Source organism: Babylonia areolata, chromosome 4 (assembly GCF_041734735.1).
Source record: "Babylonia areolata isolate BAREFJ2019XMU chromosome 4, ASM4173473v1, whole genome shotgun sequence".
Classification (NCBI taxonomy): domain Eukaryota; kingdom Metazoa; phylum Mollusca; class Gastropoda; order Neogastropoda; family Buccinidae; genus Babylonia; species Babylonia areolata.
The window spans coordinates 43,626,605-43,654,565 of record NC_134879.1 but is presented as its reverse complement, the minus strand read 5'-3'; the positions used below and the strand labels follow the sequence as shown (position 1 = coordinate 43,654,565).

The 27,961-nt window shown below is 41.3% G+C and overlaps 1 protein-coding gene across 3 annotated transcripts; it reads right to left on the bottom strand.

Annotated features, from left to right (window-relative positions):
- Positions 1-112: 112 nt before the first annotated feature.
- Positions 113-27,873, bottom strand: LOC143281203 (ankyrin repeat and EF-hand domain-containing protein 1-like). 3 transcript variants are annotated; one of them, XM_076586270.1, is made up of 13 exons: positions 26,522-27,873; positions 24,145-24,359; positions 22,378-22,581; positions 21,283-21,482; positions 18,695-18,751; positions 14,743-15,016; positions 13,037-13,152; positions 11,236-11,418; positions 8,270-8,575; positions 6,499-6,704; positions 4,492-4,718; positions 3,978-4,177; positions 113-3,432 (listed from the first exon to the last, which is right to left on the bottom strand). In XM_076586270.1, the coding sequence occupies exons 2-13, from the start codon at positions 24,284-24,286 to the stop codon at positions 3,151-3,153; spliced, it is 2,397 nt and encodes a 798-aa protein (XP_076442385.1). In that variant the 5' UTR covers positions 24,287-24,359; positions 26,522-27,873; the 3' UTR covers positions 113-3,150. The 3 variants fall into 3 exon arrangements, with proteins under 3 accessions (XP_076442385.1, XP_076442384.1, XP_076442386.1); XM_076586269.1 differs by having other exon boundaries at positions 26,449-27,872; XM_076586271.1 differs by lacking the exon at positions 18,695-18,751 and having other exon boundaries at positions 26,449-27,871.
- Positions 27,874-27,961: the final 88 nt, after the last annotated feature.

Sequence of the window (27,961 nt, the reverse complement as noted above, 5' to 3'; positions counted from 1 at the left end):
AAATGTTTGTAAGCATGCTTGTACTTTGCAAAATATTTAATACTCATGTGTGTCTGAGCACACAAACACACTCTCACAGACACTCACACATAGAGGAACAAACACATTTCTTTCAATATTCTCATGTGGTGTTTATTGACAAAAGGTAAAGAGTTAGAAAAGTAAAAATTGGTTATTGCATATAAGAGCAGTTCCTGACAGATGACCAGCTATTCAACATGGTTTAGAAAGATTATGTGTAAATTTACCTGTAGCAGCAGTTTAAGGAGAAAAGAAAAACAACAACAACTGAAATACAAAAGCAGGCTTTAATATTACGTCTGTGTGCTATGTACAAAAAACCCCTGTGACAAAAAAAAGAAAAAAAAAAGAAAAAGAAGAAGAAATCCTTAACGTCTGTTTGATCTGCCAAAGGCAGCAGTTAAAAAAAAAAAAGTTCAATACAAAAGCAGGCTTTGAAATTACATCCATATACTATATACAATAAAACCCTGTTAGGAAAAAAAAATCATATGTGAAATGTATCTGAACAGTAGATGCAGAACAAATACATAATGAATGTTTACAAAAATAGCCTGGGACAAAGAAAGAAACTGATGTGTGCAAGGTAAAAAAAGCAAACAAACAAAAAAAACTTAAAGGTGGACCAATGAGGAAGATTTGTGCAGGACAGTAGAATATCGATCGCTGCTGCAAAAAGGTACTAATGATTTTGAAGCATGATTGTGTAACAGATGAGCTGGAAAAGAAAAGACTCGTGTATAAAGCACTAAGTGACATGATTATCATCACCACAAAATATGTCCACATGTGATACACATAACTCTTTTCATAAAGAGTTATCAAAATAGATTATGTCCACACAATTCTATTACAACCCTCTTTCTTTTTTTCTGGGAAACACATCACAGTCACGCTTTTAGACAAGTGTAAAGGAGCAATTAATCATTCAAAAAATGTTAACCCACTGAAGTAATTTAAACAACACCAACCAGGAAGTCTTGCAACTGAAACAATAAACGTACTGTACCTGTGAAGTATATTCACAATGAACAATCAATCCAACCATATAAAGACACCGCCCCTAAAAAACAAAGAGCTATGATTAATGTAGGGTCCCATATGACCAGTGCCTGAAAGAAAAGACCTTAGCCCCTTAAATGCTGAACCTTGGTGAAATGAGATCAGAGGAATCAGTTAGAAAGGCACTTACTACTGTTTAGCACTTATCACTGTCTTTACAGAACAAAATTAATAGAATCCCAAGAGGGAGAAGTCCAGATACAAAGTGGTGGCTGACACCCTAACCCGTAAGCTGTTTTATCTCGGTGAGGTGACAGCCCTTCATATATTCGTCAGCAGCATTCAAGGGGTTAAAGTGAAGGAAGATCTCACTGCCATCCAGAATGAACGGTGCGAAAGAGGATGCAGTGAGAACAGATCCTTTTTTTTTTTTTTAACAGTTCCAAATGGCTGACCCAGCCCATCAAGCAGACATATCCACTGTCCAAACTTCATCTGAATGTTGATACGAGACAGACACAGATATGTAACTACAGTAATAATAACATCATATCAGCTCAGTTATTCACATGCAGATTTACTATCCCTCACCTTCCCTGTTATTCAAAGAATATTGCTCTGACTCTGAGGTGTCTCAGATGAACCATCATACATTTCCAGTGCAATGTTTTAAACAGAACATGACCCAAGTTGTGCAAGCGATATCTATCAAACGCATGAGTATAACAATCTCAAATGCAGAGAACAGATCAGTTCCATTCACACTCTTAACGCTGTCCCAATTATCTAGGCTAGAATTTGATTGTAATGGAATGTGTCTTGCCAAGTTCCATCCCCACTCTCTTGGTCTACAGGGCTGGTTTTAGAACAGCCGGCATTGGGATGATTCCCAAATCCTAACTAGCCCCCCCGAGGCTGCAGCACTAACAGCCAGTGCAATCTTGCCTCCTAGTTTGAGAGTCATTGTACTTCACAAAAGATTTAGCTGTAAATGACTTCTCATTGCAATGGAGAAACCACTGATCATACAACTCACACTCTTAATAAGCGATATCTAACAAATGCAGGAGTATAATTATCTCCAATGTAGGAGAACACAACAGTTCCATGTACAACTCTTGATTATCCACTCTGGCTTCCCAGACAAATGCACTGACAAAAAAAGCACAGTAAGCATACAAAGAAGGCACTGCACTGCCTGCCTTGGTTTCTCAGACTCCTGGAACCAGCTGTGCTGAATGAGACAGCGATGGGGTCGCGTCAGGCTACATCAGCGGGAAAAGAAATGCAGACACTGACACCAACAGCATTGTGGTATTGCAACTTAAACAGGGAGTTTGTATTCTACATGTTCTCTCCGTTTGATTAAATATACTGACCATGCCAAACCATTGCCAACAGAGCAAATTGACAGGCCTTGATTTGCAGCAGTCTGACATGGTACAGTACATGACACCAAAATGTGGTTTATCAATGGATGCACGCTCCCATGGTCTGCCGAGCCACACACACACATACACACAAAAAAAGATTTCAAAAGAAAGCAGACATAACCTGCACACACCACATTCAGGACTCCCCACTCATTTCCCCACCACCTCCCCCAAACCATTACACACACACACAGACACTCTGGAGTGTAGGTGATGTCTTCCCTCTCCTCTGTACCTCCGGCCAGACACACACACACACACACACACAAAAGGTGTATACCTGTATTGACACACACACACACACACACGACATACAAAGAAACTTGTACACCTTTACAGACAGACACACACACACAAACAAATAATCTAAAAAGCTACATACAACATGCATGCATACCCCCCAGACCCACCCCTCCTGACACACACACACTGTTTAAAACACTGTTTCAATAACATTTTCCATACAAAGACAACTCTAAGCATGACACGATTCAATAACACTTTTCACTCAAGCACAACACACAACAAAACACTGTTTCAATAACACTGTACACACAAACACACAAAGACAACACAAAACAAAACACCGTTTCAATACCACTATCCACACACACAAACACAACAAACACTTTCCATGCAAACACAACACAACACACACACACACACACACACACGCACAAAACTACACACTGTTTCAATCGTCGTCATCCATCCCAACAAGCTTGTTGGCCACGTTCTTCTGGAACGGCATCTGGAAGTCAGCGAAGTCCACCTCCCAGCCAAACCTCTCCCGCTTGGTCTCCTTGTCCTGAATCAGCTCCTGCGTGGTCGGCTGCTTGGTCCAGGCACGCAGCGGGGTGTAGGTGATGTCTTCCCTCTCCTCCGCACCTCCGGCCAGAGCGGAGGCAGCTCGCAGAATGGACCCCTTCCGGTGCAGCGGAGGCATTTCTTCCAGAGTGGAAGGCTTGGCAGTGGTCTGGAGGGGGTGGTGGAGGGGAGAGAAGAGTTGAAGGATGGTATCACGGTTCATGAAGGAAAGGATGGGTGTGGTTTATGTAGTTTTGGGGTTTGCTTTGTTTTTTGGTGTGTTTTTTTTTTAAAGCAAATGATGAGAATGAAAGAAAATGTCAACAGTGACAATGACAATATTCAGTTAAACAACTATGTCGATATCTATAACATCAGAGCCAGCACAACTACTACTGATTCTACTATTACTACTCTCCTACTAATAACGATGATGTTGATTTCTCTGCAGGAGTAAATAACTTGCTTGAGTTTCCCAATTGCAACACACACACACACACACACACACACACACACACACATTGAAAATCACATATGACCAACCAACATAGACGCTGTCCCCACTCCCCCCCACACACACATACACAGACTGACACCCATCCACTCACACACACTCACAAACACACATGTACACACAAACCCACCCCCACTCACACATACAAACACATGCACACACAGAACCACCCCCACTCACACACACACACAGACACCTACCCCAACTTGTTTTTCTCCCTCTTTATCCCCAGGAGCAGATGCAGGCCGTTTGCCTTTGCCACCTCCACTGGCCTTGCCACCCTTGCCACCTTTGCCGCCCTTCTTCTTGTCGAGGGAGGGTAACGTCTCCCACTTACGCTGCACGATCTCCAGGACACGGGGGTCAGCCCACGCCTGGGCAATGTCCATTGGAGACATGCCTGTCAACAAACCAGTCATCATCTTCACTTCATCTTACTTCTTACATGCATGCACATAATTACTACTGCTACTAGTACTTTTTAAGAGCTCAGGGCGCTTTACATGATGGAAAAATTACAAATTACATGTCCACTCTCTCTCCCCCAACTCCCTCCCCTATCTTTTGGATTTCAAACATGCATGTGTCAAAATGTAGTGCATTCACCTTTCTTGTTTTCTGTCCCCATCTTGGACAAATTATAGGACTTGGCGTCTGTAACACAGGATTTCACACATGCATGTGTCTGACAAAGAACGCAGTGAGCACACTGACCTTTCTTGTTCTCCGTCTGCATCTTGGCACCATGGTTGATGAGGTACTGCACCACCTGCTCCCTGGAGCTCTCGATAGCGCGGGTGAGGGGGGTGCCGCCATTCATGGTGGCGGCGTCGATCTCTCCCCCGTTCTCCACCAGCAGCTGCACCACATCCAGCTGGCCCGAGTGACAGGCGTGGTGCAGCGCCGTCCACTTGAAGTTGTCACGCAGGTTGATGGACGCCCTGCCAGAATAATACACTGTGTGCGAGTGTGTATGACTGAAGCCTGAGTGAATGACGCAGGAAACAAATGATGAGCACCTAAAGGCAACTGTCAGTCAGTCAATCAATCAATCAGTTCAGTTTAGTTACTTCAGGAAGTATCACTGCAGTTTGGACAAATACACATACACTACACCATATCTGCTAGGCAGATGCCTGACCAGCAGCATAACCCAACATGCTTTGTCAGGCCTTGAGTGCATTCATGTATGTTTGTGTAACTCTCTGAGTGGATTTTCAAGAAGGAATCACCACGTTCAGACAAATCCATAGATGGGCTCAATAGTCAAGTGGTTAAAGCATTGGACTTTCAATCTGAGGGTCCCCGGTTTGAATCTGGTGCCTGGTGGGTAAAGGGTGGAGATATTTTCCGACCTCCCAGGTCAACATATGTGCAGACCTGCTTGTGCCTGAACCCCTTTGTATGTATACGTTAGCAGAAGATCAAATACGCACGTTAAAGATCCTGTAATCCATGTCAGCATTCGCTGGGTAATGGAAACAAGAATACACCCAGCAGGCATACCCCCAATAACGGAATGTGGCTGCCTACATGGCAGGGTAAAAACAGTCACATGTAAAAGGCCACTCGTGTATATATGAGTGAATGTGGGAGTTGCAGCCCACGAATGATGAAGAAGAAGAAGCTTTCATTTTCCGTTTCTCAAGGAGAAATCACCGCGTTCGGACGAATCCATATACATAACACCATTATCTGCCAGGCAGATGCCTGACCAGCAGCATAACTCAACACGCTTTGTCAGGCCTTGAGTGCATGCGTGTACATTTGTGTTCCTATCAGAGTGGATTTTCAAGGAGGCATCACTGCATTCGGAGAAATCCATATATGCTACACCACATCTGCTAGGCAAATGCCTGACCAGCAGCATGACCCAACGTGCTTTGTCAGGCCTTGAGTGCATGCGTGTGTATTTGTACGTACCTCTCAAGAGTGGATTTCCTCTACGGAATTTTGCCAGAAGACAACACTTTCATTGTTGCCATGGGTTCTTTTTCAGTGTGCCAAGTGTGTGCTGCACATGGGACCTCAGTTTATCATCTCATCCGAATGACTAGATGTTCAGTTTGATTTTTCTTTTCCAGTCAAACTTGTGAGAAAGGGTGAAGAATGGTATGAACACAAGTGGGCTTTTATGTGTATGACCGTTCTTACCCCCGCCATGTAGGCAGCCATGCTCCGTTTTCGGGGGTGTGCATACTGGGTATGTTCTTGTTTCCATAACCCACCGAATGCTGACATGGATTACAGGATCTTTAACGTGCGTGTTTGATCTTCTGCTTGTGTATACACACGAAGGGGATTCAGGCACTAGCAGGTCCGCACATATGTCAAACTGAGAAATAGGAAAAATCTCCACCCTTCACTCAGCAGGTGTCATTACCAAGATTCGAACCTGGGATCCTCGAATTGGAAGTCCAACGCTTTAACCACTCGGCTATTGCACCCGTCAGAATGGGATTCGAACCCAGACCCTCAAGGACTCTGTATAGGCAGATCAACGTCTTAACCATTCTGCCACCTTCCTCCCTGCCAGAACAACATGCATGTGTGTGTGTGTGAGTGTAACTGAAGCCCGAGTGAATGACACAGGAAACAAACGATAAGCATGCTGCGCAAATGACTCTGTACAAGTGCTTGGTCTCAAGCTTGGTCACTGACCAGTACCAGAAGCTGTGTAAGTATTGAAAATAAAAACACAGAACTGTGAGCGTCACTCACCCCTGCTCTACCAGGTACTTGACCATCTCAAAGTGACCGGCCCCGGCGGCGGTCATGAGCGCAGTCTTGTAGTAGCGGTCCCTGGTGTCGATGGGCACGTTCTTCTGCAGCGCCATCTTGAGTGAGTCAAAGTCGCCCAGCTTGGCCGCCTCGTTGATGTTGACGTAGGAGCGTTCCGGGTGCTGCAGGTACCATGCTGAGTCATCCTGCAACAGAGCATGGAAGTTTGAAACAGTGCGTGGAAGTTCTGTTTCTGAAACTACCATCCTGAAACAGTGCGTGGAAGTTCTGTTTCTGAAACTACCGTCCTGAAACAGTACGTGGAAGTTCTGTTTCTGAAACTACCATCCTGAAACAGTGCGTGGAAACTCTGTTTCTGAAACTACCATCCTGAAACAGTAAGTAGAAGTTCTGTTTCTGAAACTACCGTCCTGAAACAGTACGTGGAAGCTCTGTTTCTGAAACTACCGTCCTGAAACAGTGCGTGGAAGTTCTGTTTCCAAAACTACCATCCTGAAACAGTGCGTGGAAGTTCTGTTTCTGAAACTACCATCCTGAAACAGTATGTGGAAGCTGTTTCTGAAACTACCATCCTGAAACAGTATGTGGAAACTCTGTTTCTGAAACTACCATCCTGAAACAGTAAGTGGAAACTCTGTTTCTGAAACTACCATCCTGAAACAGTACATGGAAATTCTGTTTCTGAAACTACCATCCTGAAACAATACGTGGAAGCTCTGTTTCTGAAACTACCATCCTGAAACAGTGCGTGGAAGTTCTGTTTCTGAAACTACCATCCTGAAACAGTGCGTGGAAGTTCTGTTTCTGAAACTACCATCCTGAAACAGTATGTGGAAGTTCTGTTTCTGAAACTACCATCCTGAAACAGTATGTGGAAACTCTGTTTCTGAAACTACCATCCTGAAACAGTATGTGGAAACTCTGTTTCTGAAACTACCATCCTGAAACAGTACATGGAAATTCTGTTTCTGAAACTACCATCCTGAAACAGTACGTGGAAGTTCTGTTTCTGAAACTACCATCCTGAAACAGTACGTGGAAGTTCTGTTTCTGAAACTACCATCCTGAAACAGTACGTGGAAGTTCTGTTTCTGAAACTACCATCCTGAAACAGTATGTGGAAGTTCTGTTTCTGAAACTAGCATCCTGAAACAGTATGTGGAAGCTGTTTCTGAAACTAGCATCCTGCAACACAATTTGCAAGGAGCAGCAAAGATCTGCTTGGCAATGGGAAATCAATCTGAATGTACTGTGGGGGAAATGATTGTTTAAAAACAGATCTCACTCATCTAAAACATGTTTTAAAAGAAGACTCAAGGCACACACACACACACACACACACACAGAGGCACACACACACACACAGGCACACAAGCACATACACACAAACACATACACACAAGCACATACACACACTGACACATACACACACAAAAACTCACATAAAACACACACACACACAAAGAGGCAGACAAACACATACACTTACACATATAAAACACACACACACACACACACACACACACACACACACACACACACACACACACAGATACAGACAACTTATACCCAACACACATGCTCTGATCTGCAAGAGATGTTTGGGAAGGTTGACTCACACATACACACACACACACACAACACCCCCACCCCCCTACAAACCACATAAACCTCCAACCCTCCCCGAACACCCCCCAAACACATCCCCCCCCCCCCACACACACACCCACACACACTCACTCAGACTGACCTGCAAGGGGTGTTTGGGCGGGCTGTCCCGATCAAAGCGTGCCGTGTCGGTGAAGTGGATGTGGCGGGGGATGTAGAGCTGGGGGGGTGCGCCCCCGAAAGTGCGGGGCCCCTCGTCCTGTGTGCAGATGGGCATCACCAGCTTGAACTTGCCCTTCTTCTTCCCGCCCTTCTTGCCCTTCTTCTTCTTCTTCTTTTTGCCCTCGAAAGCGCTCATCAGGTAGTTCTTGTTGATCCACTTCTTGGCCGCCATGAAGTCGTTGTAGTCCACCTTGCCCTCCCGCGCCTTGTCATGCAGCGCCGCCAGCTAGGTCAGGGGAGACAATTCAAACTGATTTTATTCAAATCAATTCAATTTTCATTTCAGCATAGAACGGAATAAAATATGTTTTCATTACTAAGTGTACCTGGATCACAAGGAATATGCTATTTGACAGGAATCTCCAAAATATGGAGAATAGTTTATTCAATTCAATTAAAAATTCATTTCAATTCAATTCCAAATCAATTCTAATTCCAATGCAATTTTAATTCCACTTCAATAAAAATTTCTATCAAACTCAATTTCAATATAATTGCTATTCAATTTCAGTTCAGCTCAAAAGACTTTACTACCTGCTTCACATAGTAATTGAAACAGAAAATGTTCTTTAGGCTCATTCAGAGGTCTGTCAGCAGATCAATATGTGATGTAAAAAGAAATGAATAGCTAGTGCACCCTTTTCCTACTAGCATGCATATATCAATTGTCAGGTAAAAGAAAAGCATTCAGGTAAGAAAAAAAAAATCATTTTGGACACAAGTGAAGTAAAAATAAATGAATAGCCCAAACACTTCCAACATTTTTTTTTTCAACATAAAAAAAAAAAAAAAAAAAAAAAAAAAAAAATCAGACAACTTTTTTTTTTTTTAAATAGATACAAATATAATTTTGTACATTGGGAAATTACAGCAATATATATATCTTGCTCTGACGATTAATCATTCAACATCACACTTGATACAGGCAAAACGATAAATATTCATGCAAACATTGATCTATGCAATATTACAAAGATCAGTTCATATCAAAACAACACCTGGCAGAACATTAAGTATCGCTCACATATAGACCCCACGTGATATCATAATGTCCAGCCTAAATTAAAACAATATAAGCAGAACAACAAGCACTCATTTGTACACTGATTCTGCACAATATCATAACGCCCAGTTTAAAACAAAATAACAACATAGGCACAACAAAGGGTATTCATTCACATACTGATTTCATGCGATATTGAAATGCTTGGTCGACGGGCGCAATAGCCAAGTGGTTAAAGCGTTGGACATTCAGTCTGAGGGTCCCAGGTTCGAATCACGGTGACGGCGCCTGGTGGGTAAAGGGTGGAGATTTTTACGATCTCCCAGGTCAACATATGTGCAGACCTGCTAGTGCCTGAACCCCCTTCGTGTGTATATGCAAGCAGAAGATCAAGTACGCACGTTAAAGATCCTGTAATCCATGTCAGTGTTCGGTGGGTTATGGAAACGGACATAACCAGCATGCACACCCCCGAAAACAGAGTATGGCTGCCTACATGGCGGGGTAAAAACGGTCATACACGTAAAAGCCCACTCATGTGCATACGAGTGAACGCAGAAGAAGAAGAAGAAGAAATGCTTGGTCCACATCCAAACATAAAACAACCAACATTAATACACACATTAATTCCATATCACGTCAAAATGCTTTGTTCACATTAACAAGACGCATGCAGATGAATAAACATTTGTTCACACCTTGATTCCACGTGATGTTATAGAGCTTAGTCTTGTACTAAGCATATACATGTTGCCCATTTCTGCACAAATTTGTTATATTTCAAAGGTTATCTAAAAAAAACAAAAAAACTGTCCACTTCATATGTATTTTTGAAGTCCTTTATGAACATTTATAGTGTTGGTTTTACTTCTTTTTTTTCAATTCTATATTTGTATATAAAGAATCTGGCTCCAATAGATTCTGTGAGAAGCACCCATCAGCTTTTGTTTTGTTGTCATATCCAAAAAGCACCAACACATGGTTGGGAACAATTCTGTCACAATGTGAACACTTTTCTTTTAAGTAACTTACAAACTCTGTCCAAACTATTTGTACATGGTTGCATTCCCATAAATGTAGGATTGTATCTTTTTTGTCTTTCCAAAAATTACATTTGTTATTTGACAGCACTCCCATGTTCATCAGTGTAGAATTTGTCACAAGAACAGGGTAACTGATGCTAATCTGAAATCATTTTCACTGAGTTTGGTTTTATCTCTTCGATCTTTCTTGTATTCATACAAGTATAATCTTGTTCACTCACATTTTGACTGGTAACGCCACTGGCCCAATAACACACATACACATACCACAAATATCACTCACACACACAAACACACTACACACATACACATACCACAAATGTCACTCACACACATGCACACACACACACACACACACACACTATATACATAAAAACACACTCACACAATTACACACACACACAATCACACACGCATACACCACAAACATCACTCTAACACACACACCACACCATGCACTCACCCCCCCACACCCTCCTCCTACATTTATATCTATTCATTTTTAAATGATGATATTCAAATGTCAAAACCAATACTTCAACAAAATGTCTACAATCATAAGTTCCTGATTTGGGTATCAAACATTCTTCTTCCTCCACCTCCACAACACACAGACACACATACACAGACACACATTCACACACACTCAAACACACCCCACATACACACACACATACTTTGTTCCTTTTGCTCTTTTGTCATGTCTATCAATCCTTTGGGTTTCATGAAAACAAATGAAGTCGAGTCGAGTCTAACACACACAACCCCCCACCCCACCCCACCCCACACCCACACAAACACCACCCCCACACACCCACCCAAACCTCCAACCCCCCCGACCTTTCTCAACTCATCCTCCTCCACGGGTGCCTGAATGCCAGAGATGGTGTCGCAGAAGTCGTCCTTGGAGACGGTGCCCATGTCGTCGGGGTCGAACTCCTTGAGCAGCTTGAGGATCCTGTCCTGGCTCTGCACCACCCAGTCATACAGCGCCAGGGCCCACGGCTCGTTGTTCTTCCCCACCTGGGCACAGTTTCAGTTTCAGTAGCTCAAGGAGGTGTCACTGCGTTCGGACAAATCCATATACGCTACACCACATCTGCCAAGCAGATGCCTGACCAGCAGCGTAACCCAATGCGCTTAGTCAGGCCTTGAGAAGAGCCAGGGGGGGCGGCCCCCCCCCCGGACGAGGCCGGAGGGGGGGCTCTTTGAACCTTCGCCAGGCAGAAGGGCGCCAGCCCGGACAAGCGAGAGCTACCATCGGGTTTGGTACAGCACCCAATGGTTTCCCCTGCCGAGAAGGCTGACGGGCCCCCACCCCCCACCCCTCTTTCAGAGGGAGAGAAGAGAGAGCCCCGGCACCCCGGACAGGACAGGTACCCCTGGGCACAGTGAGGACGTGGATACAACGCACTGATAGTCAGTCCTGTCCGACTATGACCATCAGATCAGCAGAGGAGGCAACTGCTTTCCCAACTGTCTGGGCTTGATTTTTTTTTTTTTTTAACAGCATTGATGTACATGATGAACAAGATGTTTTTATGGAGCCATTGTTTTATTGTGTTTTTTTTATGACAAATCAAAATTGATGGCAAAGTTGTTTTTTTTTTAATTTCCAAGACTGGGTAAGAAAAAATGTCTGTTATGAAAAAGACCTTCAAAAAGAATATAGAAGATTTTTTTTTTTTACATTCATGAATTCCAAGACAGAATTAATAATCTATTCCAGTTCTGGAATACCTTGGTTGTATAAACTCCATTAGAAAATAACACTGTATTAAATAGCAACGATCAGAAATGAGCGAATTATAACATAGCTTGTAGTATTATGGTAAAAGCTCCCAGGGGAACACATTTCTTTTATGATGAATTAATTGGAAAACCAACACTAACAAATGCCTAGAATTTGATTATGGTGCAGAGTGTCTTGCCCAAGTTACATTCCCATTCTCTCAACCAAAGGGCTTGAGGACAGTTGGCGCTGGGATGGTTCCCAAAAGATAACTAGCTCCTAAGGCTGCAGCGCTAAGAGCCAGCGAAATCTTGCCTCCTAGTTTGAGAGTCCTAATCATTCACAAAAGACTAACTGTAAGGGCCAAAGCAATGCTTGTATTACTCATGGTTTCTCCATTGCAATGGGCATTCGTTTACACAAAACTGATGTAGAAATGAAATGCTGCACTGTATAAAACAGCAAAGTATGCACTGCACTGTATATTATTGTATTGTATTGTATTGTATTGTATTGTATTGTATTGTATTGTACTGCATTGTGTTGTGCTGAGTTGTGTTGTGATCTACTGTATTAGAATTAGTATTGTATAGTACTGTACTATACTGTGCTGCAATTGTATTGTATCGCATTGTATTGTACTGTATTGTACTGAGCTGTGCTGTACTGTACTGGGTTGCATTGCACTGCATTGCACTGTATAGCGCAGCGTGTTCTATGTCTTTTCTTCAGTTTCCTAAGGGTCAGGAAACAGAATCCTGGAAACTTTCTTGCTGAAGACTTGATCTTTCGAGTGAGAAGAACCACAGACTGCTGAGTGAACAAGAGCAGCATGTTTCACAGGGGACTATATACATATATATCATTCTCCCTACATGCCCCATAACCCCATATCTGTGCAGGTCTCACCTTGCCGAATGTTTTCTCCGCTTTTCGCAGCTCCTTCATGGCATCCTTGTGACCGTCGTCCTTGGCGATGGTGCGCGCTGTGTTGCCCTCATTGTTCTTCGGCTTGGGGTTGCATCCTAAAAATGAACAAGAGAGGCAAGGCCTTCAAGACTCACTTGTGACTGAGAGTAAAACACACAAGCTTTTTATGTATTGAGTATAATTTCAAAATGTAATGTTTAAGATGAGAAAGATCAGTTTAAATCAAATTAAGTCCCCTAGCATTAATTACAGAGTAATTTCCCTTCTTTACTATCTGCACCAAAACGTTTGCAAAATAAATAAAACTTCCATGCTTAGCAAAAGAAGTTCCTGTTTGAACAAAAAATGATTATATGACTGCTCTTGTTGTTGGGTCAGAATATCAGATCAAAGTGCCAAGTTCAGAGAATACAAAAAATATAAATATAACAGTAAATGCAGTTTGCATATAATTAGGCTTCATTATTTATTTTTTGTGCCCATCCCAGAGGTGCAATATTGTTTTAAACAAGATGACTGGAAAGAACTGAATTTTTCCTATTTTTATGCCTAATTTGGTGTCAACTGACAAAGTATTTGCAGAGAAAATGTCAATGTTAAAGTTTACCACGGACACACACACAGACACACACACACACACAGACAACCGAACACCGGGTTAAAACATACTCACTTTGTTTACACAAGTGAGTCAAAAACTGATAAATTGGTAACATATACCAGCCATCACTCTGTTTGTATGACGTGTGTGAAAGATGCGTGTGTGTAATGTTTTCAGTGACCCTCAGTGGGTACATGAAGTAAAATGCCTTGCCTTGCTTTAGCTTGCCTCGTCTTGCCTTACCTAGCCTTGGCTTGCCTTGCCACAGATTTCACGTCTGTGTGTTTATTTGTTGGGAGTCATTACTACTACTACTACTACAAAATTGTACTTACACAGCACAAACTCCCCATATAATGATCTCTAAAGCCCCTCACATGAAACAATACATACATATATACAAAAATCCATCACACCACACAACAGCACATGAGGACATAGAAGTGAAGAACAAAATCTATGTACACCATCGTGATTTTTGTCTTTATTTATTTTCAAAACGGCTGCATTACCTTTCAAAACCAAATATGTCTACGTAAATTGTGAGAAGAAAACGGGTGAACATATGATAACTTATTAACCCATTGACTGCTGCTGGTGTGTATGCTTGTCAGTGAAGGCTGCTATCTCACTGTGATAGAACTGAAGTTACCACTCTTTATCTGGACTTCATCCTCTACAGAATGATTTACTTTGTTCAGGAAACACCAATGACACCACTAAAAAGAAGTCAAAAGTTAGTACCTGCACTAAGCCACACTGATCTTATTTCAGCAAGTTTCAGCAGTCACAGGGTGAAACTGCTGCATTACCATACAAAACTAAGTACAGGTGCCTGTGTTGCGGAATGAAGACAATGGAACATGTACATGCTTCGTAAAGAAATGTACATCATCACTCAGAAAGCAAATGGATGCACTAGGTAACTGCAGCCAAAACAGCATATAACACAATGTCAAAGCTCAATAAAAATTAACAACAGCAGTGGCATAAAATCAGCGAAAACCCTTTGATCAATGTCACAGCGCTGCAGATGACACACACACACACACACAAAGACCACATGAAGCAAACGAGCACTCACCTCTCTGTGACAGGTACTTGCAGGCCATAGCGTGGCCCCCCATGGCAGCCAGGTGCACTGGGTTGTTGCCGTCCATGTTGTTCTGGTCGAACTGGGCGCTGAACCCTCCCATGCACATCAGGCACTCCAGGTGGCCTCCCTTGGCAGCAAAGTGTGCAGCGTGGTTCTTGCGAGCGTCCACCATGTTGACATTGCCCCCTTTGTTCAGGATGGCCTTGACGACCTTGGCACTACCGCTGTTGGCCGCAGCCATCAGAGCCGTTCTGCCACTCTTCTGCAACAGCAGGGCAGGGGGGTTTCGTTCAGGCCTGAAGGAAACTAGATAAACAAGGGTGCAAGGAATAAATGAATATGAAAGCCATGGATGATAAACCAGAGGTCCCATGTGCAGCATGCACTCAAAGCATGTAAAAGAACCAATGGCAATGAAGGGGTTGTGCCTGGCAAAATTCTGTGTAAAAAAAAATCCTGTTTGATTGTAAAACAAATGCACTTGCAGACAGAAAAGAGAAGAAAAAAATGAACAGGGGTGGCACTGCAATGTGGCAATGTGTTCTCCTTTAGCACAGCAGCCTGAATTTTGCAAAGGGAAATATTTTCTGACATAAACTAAATACAGCACAATACAATAGTAAGTGAAGACAAAAACTTTTTTCACACACTGTGGAAGTAACCCGCCCCCCTCCCCCGCATTCCTGCTTCAGTACCATTTTCCATCATTTTATGTTAAAGTATCTGTCACTCTCTATGCTTACCTCTGTGTATACATGCGTTTATCCTTCACTGTGTCATGTAATATGTCTGATACATTTAGAAATACTTATGTATCTGTCACTATGACTATGTATATAAAGACTTCTGAATAAGCACATCTGAACACCAGTCAGTTGAAAGACTCCAACAGACAGAATTGTGACTGAATGAGAAAGGCAGGCATAAGCAATTTCTCTTGAATGAAATGGCTAAAGACTGGTTCTTAAATCCAACCTTTAAAAAATCTGCTAATCATATCACAGGCAACCCTCCCTCCCTCCTCCACACCCCACACAAACAAAAGAAAAAAACACTAAAAAAAACCCAACCCAACAACAAAAGGAACTGAATATTAGTTATAGATTTAAAAGCAGGTAACAGTGGAACTTACAATACTTGATAAATGATAAAGAAAGGCAAAGTATTTCAAACCAGTTGCATGCGTTTTTCCTTCATCAGCTGGATGGGCTTGTATGTGGTCTATAAAGCTGATATTTTATATAATACTACAATTTCATTAAACATTTTCATTGATAATACTCACAGACAGACACACACACATTTATGTAGACACACACATTTTCACACAAGCATTGATCAAAATATTAAAGGAATAAACAAACAAATACATAAACAATTCAGTATCTAAATACTGAAATATTTATGAGTTTAAAGATATATACAAACATTATGTGTGGAAATATATGCAAAGATATCATACTGAAAAAAAACAACAAAAACTAATTCATACTGGATTTATTTTCAGTTTTATAACATAATTTCTTAATCAAAGAAAAGAGCTTAGTTCCATGTTTTTATAGACATATACCTTTACAAATACTTAAACATACATACACACATACAAACATACATACATACATACACACACACATACATAAACAAATTATAGGCATAATATAAAACAATATGCATGAAATAAATAACAGAAGCTTATTATACATGAGAAATAAATAACAGAGGCTTGGTAGAAATGTAAAGAAAGATAAGATGGCCTCTAGAGCAGCATTTACCCAGTCAAAATGAATGAAGCTCCCATCACCATAAAGATGAATGCCAGCCAGTAAGTCTTCCACATTTTTTTGGTTCTATGTGTGTGTGTGTGTGTGTGTGTGTGTGTGTGTGTGTGTGTGTGTGCACCTGCACGTGTGTGTGTGTGTGTGTGTGTGTGTGTGTGTGTGTGTGTGTGTGTGTGTGTGTGTGTGTGTGTGTGTGTGTGTGTGTGTGTGTGTGTGTGTGTGCACCTGCATGTGTGTGTGTGTGTGTGTGTGTGTGTGTGTGTGTGTGTGTGTGTGCCCGCACATTGTGCTTCCATGTATATAGATATGTATATTTGTGTGTGACAGCTCTGAGAGCTACTGACAAAGACTGCATAAAATAAATGATGAAGATGAATATTTACAAAATCAGTCAAATCTACACAGCCATGAGAAAAAAAGATAAGACATCAACAAATTTACATTTGCTTCATTCCTGTTCCAGCAGTTTCATTAGTGCCTTTCCAATTCAATACATCAGTTTAATGAACCCCCTGACTACTGCTGTTGAACATGCTTGTGAGTGAAGGACTGTCACCTCACTGAAATCAGGCTGAGCTTACTGTCAGTATATCAAGTCACTGTCCTTCATCTGGACCTCATCATCTTGAGATGGCTTTACTTTTGTTCAACGAAACCACTTACATATCTTAACCCGTTCAACCTTGGGGAGTTTACAACCCTGGCAGGCTTCAATGCCATATTGATGCAGAAAAAAAAGCTAGGAAGACATACTGTTTTTCCTCCAGATTAACTCTCTCCATTCGAATGGCGAAAGAGACAACGTTAACAGCGTTTCACCCCAATTACCATCACCAAATTTTGCAAGCGGAGGGCTCTTATACTGAAGAGGTGAATGTTGACAAAGAATACCACAATTCTGACGACGGAAGCTGACGGTTGGGTCATTCAGACACCCACTCGACATCCGAGGGGTCCGTGTAGAGGAGAAGAGAGGACTGACCGTACTGAGTGAGTTAAGTGTGGACACATCCAGAAATACTGTAGAAGTGAGTTCCCTTTCCTTGTGGTTTATGCGTAGGTTGGAAGGTGAAAGCAGTTTTAATTAGTGACTTTTTGATCCCAAAGCAATGCTCGGGTGCAGAGCTCAATGAGTTAAGAGCACATAAAGGTAGGTAAATGCACGTCCAGTTCTTGCCCCTACTGATCTCATTTCACCAATATCCCAAAGTGAAAGAGTTAAACTGGCTGAAGGGACTGCGAGAAACTGGGTTGGTACAAATGGTGAGCATTACTGCAGCAGACCCTGCAAGTGATTTTTTCTTTTGAATGGCAGTACCGTAATGATAATACTCCAACTTTTCATAAAGATAAGAAAAGTTATTGATACACTGAGTTATATATATATATACACAGGATGAGCTTTTGTTCAAAACTACTTTGGGAGTTGAAGTAGACGAAAATATTCTGCTTTATTATTTGTGTGAATTTGGAGGATAAAAACATTAAAGAAAAGAAACTAAAGTTAATACAAAATTAAAAAAAAAAAAGATATTATGATACAGAACACAGAACCCAGATCCCCCAAAATTTCTAAGACAATGTAAGAATGGTCAATAATTTCAAGGCTGAAATAAACTACAGGTAGGATTTTTAAAAAAGAGAAAAGAAAAGAAGAGGAAAGAAAAAAAACAAAAACAGCTGTGCTTATTTGCACACACACACACACACACACACACACACTTATGCCTGTATGCATGCGCACATGCGCGAACACACACATACAAACACACAAGCACAAACACACATACACAAATCAAACTGTGGCAGTCTCTTTCAAGCAAAATGAACGAGAATAAATGCATGATTTATAGTTCATTACAATCATCAAGCTGAAAGGATCTACTAGATGCATCAGAAAAATTGAAACAAAAATATGCTGCCAATGTAAATGAAAACCAATCTCCGAGAAGAGAACCCCAAACAAAGTGAGAGAAGTAAACAGTAATGGAAATAATACATAAACTGAAATGCATTATCACAAAAGAAAAGAAGTTCAAATGGTAACAAAGGAAAATAAACGTAACAGTTCAGAAAAGAAAGTTATACAGACGCAGAGTCAACGAAGAGCAAAGGAAGCGCTTAGTATGTAAGTGAAGTCCCAAGATTAATGTAGATTTTACCCCTCCTCTATCAATCGTCCTCGCTCGTTTCACACCGTCTGGGGGAGGAGGGGGTGGCTGAAAAACGACATGGGGGGTTTGTGCTTTCATGATAATTATTTCATCCACTGTGAACACCTGCCACTATCCTCACACCAGCGACAGCTCTGCAACATCAACATGGTCTTCAGTTGATCTCTTAGATACCCACCCTGTGGCTGACCCTTTTCAAGGGAAGTAACATAGAATGTCCCATGGATCTTAGACCAGAGAGAGTGAGTTCCCCTGGCGCAGCTTGGAGACGGTGTACAAATTTAAAATCCCCGTCAGGTCTTTTGTTTTTGTGTGCACAGTGTGTATGAGGCAGAAAAACCACCTCTGTTTCACGAAAACATTTACTTTCCTGAAAAACAAGAAACAAATGAAACAAGAAGTAACACAATATCAGCGAAAAACCAGTGAGTAAAAGGAATAAAAAAAAACAACAAAAAAACAATTGTGTAAAGACAGTTATAAAATCACTGTAGGGGAAAGGGTGATCACTCATATCCAAAAAGAAGTAAGAAAGATGGGGAACACAACAGATGACATGAATCACACCATAAAAACAAACAAGTCTTTTCAAAACAAGGCATGCAAAATCAATTGCGACAAACCCCACCTTCCAATGAACTCGCTGTATTCTGAACATTCACTCCACACTCAAAACCAAAATACTTGATCACATGAGCACACACACAGTGACACACACACACACACACACATGCACACAGAGAGAAGGAAATCACTATCAATTGTTATCTCATTCTTACCTTATTCAAACAATTACAGAAGAGAAAAAGACACCAAAATGTTGAGCAACGACAAAAAATCTTCATCATTTACTCCCTTCTCCAACACACACACACTCACTCACACGCACTCACACACACACACACACACACAGAGTAAAACAAAGAGAAAATTCAAACAATGAAAGAAGAGGTAAACTGACAACAAAACATTGAGCAACAACACAAACTGACAAAATACTGAGCATTAACTTGAAATCTCCACCATTTACTCCTCTTTTGCCTACTTTTTCCTGTGCACACATGCAAGCATGCACACACATGCATGCACACACACACACACACACACACACACACACACACACACACACACACACACACACAGAAAAACAGAGTAAAAATTCAAACAAAGAAGAGGTAATTAACCAGACACCAAATCGTCAAGCATCACACAAAAATTCCATTAACCCTCTCTGTCCTACCTCTATTTTGGTGGGAGAGAAACAGACAACAAAACATCAAGCATCACACAAAAATTCCATTAACCCTCTCTGTCCTACCTCTATTTTGGTGGGAGAGAAACAGACAACGAAACATCAAGCATCACACAAAAATTCCATTAACCCTCTCTGTCCTACCTCTATTTTGGTGGGAGAGAAACAGACAACGAAACATCACACAAAAATTCCATTAACCCTCTCTGTCCTACCTCTATTTTGGTGGGAGAGAAACAGACAACAAAACATCAAGCATCACACAAAAATTCCATTAACCCTCTCTGTCCTACCTCTATTTTGGTGGGAGAGAAACAGACAACGAAACATCAAGCATCACACAAAAATTCCATTAACCCTCTCTGTCCTACCTCTATTTTGGTGGGAGAGAAACAGACAACAAAACATCAAGCATCACACAAAAATTCCATTAACCCTTTCTGTCCTACCTCTATTTTAATGGGAGAGAAACAGACAACGAAACATCAAGCATCACACAAAAATTCCATTAACCCTTTCTGTCCTACCTCTATTTTGGTGGGAGAGAAACAGACAACGAAACATCAAGCATCACACAAAAATTCCATTAACCCTCTCTGTCCTACCTCTATTTTGGTGGGAAAGAAACAGACAACAAAACATCAAGCATCACACAAAAATTCCATTAACCCTCTCTGTCCTACCTCTATTTTGGTGGGAGAGAAACAGACAAGAAAACATCAAGCATCACACAAAAATTCCATTAACCCTCTCTCTCTCCTTCCTTTATAATCCTGAGATAAATAGACACCAAAATGTCAAGCACAGGACAAACCCTCTTTGTCCTACCTCTATTTTGCTGTGATAAACAGATAGCAAAGCAGCAGGCACAGCACAAAAAAACTTCGCACACTGTTTCTGTCCTACCTCTATAATCCTGAAATAAGCAGACATCGAAATGTCAAGCATCACACAAAAACTCCACAAACCCCCTCTGTACTACCTCTATTTTTCTGAGATAAACAAACACTAAAATGTCAAGCATAACCAAAAAAACAAAACAAAAAAACAAAAAAAACTCCATAAACCCTGTCTGTCCTACTTCTATCTTGCTGTTTGGGTCTTCTCCTGGAGAAACACACACCAAAACTTCAAGCATCACAAAAAAAACAACAACCAACAACTCCACAAACCCACTCTGTCCTACCTCTATTTTGCTGAGAGTTAAACAGACCAAAATGTCAAGCCTCAATCACTCTTTGTCCTGCCTGTATTTTGCTGAAATAAACAGACACCAAAGCATCAAGCATCACCCAAAACCCCCCACAACCCCTCTCTGCCCTACCTCTATTTTGCTGTTGGGGTCAGCCCCCTTCTCCAGCAGAGTCAGACACATCTCCTCATTCTCCAGGGCCGTCTCGCAGGCCAGAAGGAACACTGGGGTGCCATCCTTGGCTGTGTTGTTGACCATGGCCCCGTGCTGCAACGCCAGCTCCAGACACTTGGCGTGGCGTTCCGTGTTGGCGATGCAGTAAAAGATGATGCCTGCCAGGACACAGATGAAGTCCCTGCTAGTGGGCAGAACAGACTGTGTGCATAGCTGGCGTTTGTATCTTTGACTGACATTTTTCATACTGCTGTACCTTAGTCATGCCTAAAGTCCCTGTTGGTGGCAAAAAGATAGGTTACATGGATTGTATGCATAGACAGACAAGAGTTTGCATTTTCATATTTTTCATACTCTTGTAATTGTATGTACAGTTTCCATGCAAAAAGTCCATGTGCATGTAGACATAGTTTGTATCTTTCATAGTTTTCATACCAGTGAATTTACTTTATTCATGCCCAAATGTCCCTGTTAGTGTTAAAAACATAGACTGTATACATAGTTTGTATCTTTCATATTTTTCATAGAGCTGTACATAACTTATTCATGTCAAAAGTCCCTGTTAGAGGCAAAACATAGATTGTGAACATGGAGAGAGTGTGTTTCTTTCAAATTTTTTCATACCTTATTCATGCCACATGTGTTGCTGAATGTGCTTAAAGCCGCAAGATATGTTCTCCAACCTCTCATGATCTAAACGATTCAGAAACACATCAAGATTCAAATCTGATATCTTAAATCCTTCAAGTTGGCCTGTGATACAAAAACTAGGCTGTTCAATATTGACCCTGTCTCAGTAAGGCAAGGCAATGGTGTAAACCTGAAGTTACACACAAATGGGTGAACACACATACAGACATAGGCACACACATACACAAGTTTTGAAATGCACATGTGTGCTTGATATATGTACACACACACACATAATTATGTACACACACATTTATTTTTCTAAGTAACAGCCTTCAAAATAAAAAGATATAAGGCGTTGCCACAGAATAAAAAAAACAACAAAACCACAACAAAACATGAAGCAAACATCTGCAAACTGACCTTTGCCCTCCAGGTCAACGAGGGTCATGTTGGCCCCAGCAGCCAGCAGTTTCTCCAAGCAGTGGACGTGGCCGAACTCTGCGGCCCTCATGGCGGCCGTGCGGCCCTTCAGGTCCATCACATCAGGGTGTGCCCCCAGCTCCAGCAGAAACTCTATCATTTCATCATCGTTGGCGATGGCTGCCACGCTGAGCGCCGTGTTTCCTGACACAACAGTTCCAGTGAGGTTTAGTATACTGTATTGTGCTGTGCATTTCTGCATGGTAATATATTGCGTTGCACTGTATTGTATCGCAGCGATCTGTACTGGATTATACTATACTGTACTATATCATATGACGGGCGCAAAATTTGAGTGGTTAAAGCGTTCGGCTTTCAATCTGAGGGTCCTGGGTTCAAATGTCAGTAATGGCGCCTGGTGGGTAAAGGATGGAGATTTTTCCGATTTCCCAGGTCAACATGTGCAGACCTGCTAGTACCTGCACCCCCTCTGTGTGTGCATGCACACAGAATATCAAATACACACATTAAAGATCCTGCAATCCATGTCAGTGTTCGGGTGGTTATGAAAACAAGAACATACCCAGCAAGCACATCCCAGAAAACGGAGTATGGCTGCCTGCATGGCGGGGTAAATAAAAACAAAATGGTTATACATGTAAAATGTTACATGTCTCTCTGAGTGTGTATGTGTGCATGCCTCAGTGAAATCCGACTGAATGACACAGGAAACAAACGATGAGCATCCACTGGCAGCCGTCAGTCAGCTCTGCCCAGTTAGACAGCCTGTTGTGCAAATGACCCCATGTTTGTAAAGCGCTTAGAGTTTGGTCTCCAACCGAGGATAGGCACTGTATAAGTATCCATATCGTATCATCATATGTGATGTGGTAGGCAGTGAGAGAACCTAACTGTGTGGGATTCAGTCCCACACTCACAAGAATTTTCTCCCCCTCCACTAGACCTTGTGCAGTAGTCTGGGTGTAAGTCATTCGGATGAGATGATAAACGAAGGTCACATGTCACCGATGATGTGCATTATGCACTTGCTGCATGTTAAAGAACCCAGGGTAACAAAAGGGATGTCCTTGGCAAAATTCTATTAGAAAAATTCACTTTGACAGTAAAACAAATACACTTGCAGACAGGAAAAAATGGGGGCACTGCACTGTGGTGACGTGCTCTACCCTGGGGAAAGCAGCCTGAATTTCACAGAGACTGAGAAATCTGTTGTGACAAAACATAATACAGTACGACGGGCGCAATAGCCGAGTGGTTAAAGCGTTGGACTGTCAATCTGAGGGTCTCGGGTTCGAGTCACGGTGACGGCACCTGGTGGGTAAAGGGTGGAGATTTTTACGATCTCCCAGGTCAACATATGTGCAGACCTGCTAGTGCCTGAACCCCTTTCGTGTGTATATGCAAGCAGAAGATCAAATACGCACGTTAGAGATCCTGTAATCCATGTCAACGTTTGGTGGGTTATGGAAACAAGAACATACCCAGCATGCAAACCCCTGAAAACGGAGTATGGCTGCCTACATGGCGGGGTAAAAACGGTCATACACGTAAAAGCCCACTCGTGTGCATACAAGTGAACGCAGAAGAAGAAGAAGAATACAGTACCATACAATACACCATACATACACATATACATGAACACACACACACAATGTACGGCAACAGCAAAATCAGAAGTGGCGGAGGAGTGGTGGTGGTGGTTTTTAAAAAAAAATTTTTTATCCCACTATACAATACAAAACCCACCTTCATCAGCATCATTGTAGTTGATGAGGTGAGGAATTCCACTGGTGGTGAGTTTCTCCACCTGCTGTTTGTCCTTGGCCCGCACACATTGCAGCAGCTTGCACACCTGCAGAACCTCTAGTCTGGACACCGCCTTCGGCATGGTGCACAATTTTTCAGCGAGTAGTTCAGTGCTGGATTGTTTGGTAGTAGATTTGTTGGGAAGCCAAGTACAACTGGTATGAAAAAAAAAATTATTTGACATTTGATATTGTAGCTTATATTCCAGTTGACCACACTGGGTCATATAAGAGCTGGCTAACATAAAATGAAAAATTCAATTGCTTTAAACACTAAACCTTGTCATGCTAGGCAAAAAAAAAGACAACAACCAATAACAGCAAAGAGCAAAACAACACAGTTTATGACACATTATCCTAACCATTAAGTTCCCTATGGTAAATAAGACTAGGCTGCGCTAAGAGTGTCAGCCCTTCTATAAAACTGAAAAAAAAGGTAGAAAAATAAAACAAAAAAACTTCAAAGCGACACAAAAATACAAAAATAAAAAGGTGTACAGTACAGGCAGATAAATATCATTTAATCCTTTCACCATATTTAGCTTGTTATGGTATTAATTTGTCGGTTATCAAACACATGAATTTCATAAACAGTACAGAACAAAAGAAAAACAAAAGTGCCAGACACAGAGAGTCACACACTTACATCTGCACTATAAGTAATCTCTGATGTGGACACACACACACACCTCTAGATACAAATGAAAAGTTCATGTCATAGGAATGCAACAGTTGAACAGCGTAACAGTTTCTGTTATGAATCCAAAATCAAACCAAATATATACCGACTTCTTTTGTCTTCTTATTTCTCTAGCCTCTAAAAAAAAAAAAGTAAACTTTTCCATGAAAGAGTAAAACATGAATAAAATGACTTAAGGCAAGAAAGAAAATGAACTGAAAAATCTGACTGTACCTTATAGCAATAAAGTTTAATTGTCTCAGAAATTAGTTTAAAATGAAATATAATTATATAATATCACTTAATATCTATAATATACCAACCAGTTATCTCTCCACATTTTTATACATGAGGAAATTAAAGAACTGGGCATAAGAAATGACACCTATGTGGTCTTCTGTTATCATTCAGTATCAGTATCAGTATCAGTAGCTCAAGGCGGCGTCACTGCATTCGGACAAATCCAGATATGCTACACCACATCTGCCAAGCAGATGCCTGACCAGCAGCGTAACCCAACACGTTTAGTCAGGCCTTGAGAAGAAAAAAAAAAGAAATTGAATAAAATAAGATAAAAATAATAATAAAATAAAATACAAAAAACAACAACAACAAACCCCCCCCCCCCCCCCAAAAAAAAAACAACCCAAAAAGGGAATAAAATAAAAAGAAGGAAATAAATAAATAATAGATAAATACACAAAAAAAAGAACTACTACTAATAATGATAATATTTATGAGGCGCAAAAACTTGATGAAGTCAACTGTAAGCGTACAAAAAGAAAAAAAGAAAAAAAAGAAAAAAAAAGGGTAAAAAAAGAAAAGAAAGATAAATAGATACATAAATATCACTGAAAATAACAAAAGTGGGCATACTGTCAATCTCCTCTCCTTCCCATGTCTTTTTCTCTCTGCTATTTGTTTTTCTTTCTCTCCCGCTCCCACTCTCTTAGGCCTCTCTTTCTCTCCCCATTCTCCCAAGAATGTTAATCTTTACCAGCATGAAAGGAAAGGAAGTAGTGAATACAATCACGCTGTTCAAACATCCTGTATATTTGCAAAAAAGACATGCACAGGCCATTTGGAATGAATGACAATGATCTATATCACAAGACACAACCCCATCTTCTTCAACATCATGACCAATATTATTTTTCTGCTGCTTATCTTTTCACTCCCTCTCCATTTTTGTTTGTTTACGTTTGTTTGCAAAAGTTTCTAGATGGACGAAAACTGAAAGTAACACTTTGGGGGATTTTTTTAAATTTTTTATAACTATTACTATTAAAGTCTTGAAGACCTTTGCTGTTGTCTTAATAAAAGTTTAAAAAGTATAACATTATTAAAAAATGTGAAACAATAAAAGCTGGTAGAGGGATTGTTTGGTAATCGGTTGGTAGGGTACCGCGTGGTATCACTTAAGTTAGTCAAACAGGAAAGCATTTGTTTTCTCCTTCGTAGTCACCAACTATCATTTCATCAGCTAATACCTATTCTGTGTTTTTTATCTAAAAAAAAAAAGTGATTAATACTGATGTCGGATCAGATCTACAGAAAATACCTCACCTCAATCAAGCGACAATCAACTGTCGCAACATCACGCAAAAGTGCCAACTCTCCTCGCAGTCGTTCTTAATACCTTTCCAACCAAATAGCACAACTGAAGATATGATTAGCTCAATCCCTCTGGTGCCTCCGTCTCCACCTGCAGCCTCAAAATCCCGGCCGGTGGTCCTACATGGCGTTAATCCCGTGTTCGTTCATAGGATGAATAATTCACGCCATTTTGTGAAGCTGTGCAATGAGTGACCAAGGCGACGCGTCGTAGCAGCGTTTACATCCGGCAAGGGAAATTACTTTCGTGCTCCCACATCAGACGACAGGCGGGAAGAAGTTGTAAAATATTCATGCCCATACCCGAGGTCTTGTTGGCGAGATCCGTGGTGGGGCAATTTTGTAGCGTTAAGTATTTAGTTGTGGAATCAGAATATATAGACATTGCACATATCAGTCTCGGAGCCCGTGGCATGTGCACAAATGGCCACTGTAAAGTGCTGAGACGTGTCTGTCATTTCTATGTGAATCAGCTTTCTTCGCGTGTTTTTTGACCCACTCGTGAGAGTCAATGTCATAACGCGGTGTTCAATTCTTTCTCTCTCTCTCTCTCTCTCTCTCTGTGTCCCTGGTAAACTTTAACATTGTCATTTTCTCTGGAAATACTTTTTGGCATACCAAATTTGGGGAGAAAAAAATCTTTCGTCATACCAGTAACTGGTTGCAAGTCTTCCAGATTAATCTGTATTTCTGGATCATGAACAGTTTATTTTGTCGAGAATCCAGATCCAGAAAATGTTGGGATTTGAAGACGGCATGACCTCATTTTTTCTTGTTTGCCAAAAAAGTCTGCCAGTGGACAGAACACATACACTGATACAGTGACACTACCTCATCAATGTGTTTACTGCATATGAATATTTTTAAGTGGATACTGAACTCACTAGAATGTACATAAAGGGAGAAAGTGAACTGACCCTGCTGAAGTTTCTGTAACTGATTGAGCCTGTCTAACATTGATCTGTGTAGATCTGGAGAGCACAGCTATATGTTGCAGTGTGCTTGAGACGTTTGGCAATGTCTCCTTAACCTTCGCTGGCTATCGTGGGTCGTACACGACCCAGAAGGGTACAAAAACGCAAATATCTCAGCCAATTCTTAATATTTTTCTACGAAATTTCAGAAATGCTTCCTACACCTTAAAGGCCAACTTTTGCCAAAAAAATGGAAAAAATTCATTGATTAGTTAGTGAGTAATTAAAGGTGGCGTTTTAACTACACACAGACGCTTGTGTGTGTCGTGTATGACCCATCCTTTTTAAAGAGGAAAAAACGTGGTTACCCCTCGAAAGCTCGTGTGGGTCATGCACAACCCATACCTTTTTAACAGTGATTTCAGAAGGGTTAATTTGCAATTAGTGAAGGAAAATTAAGAAGTTTTACTTTCAATAGCCTCAATACCCCACTACTCTCCCACTACCCCCCTCCCCGTCCCGTCCCTTTCGCCTGTCTTCAGCTGTAACTC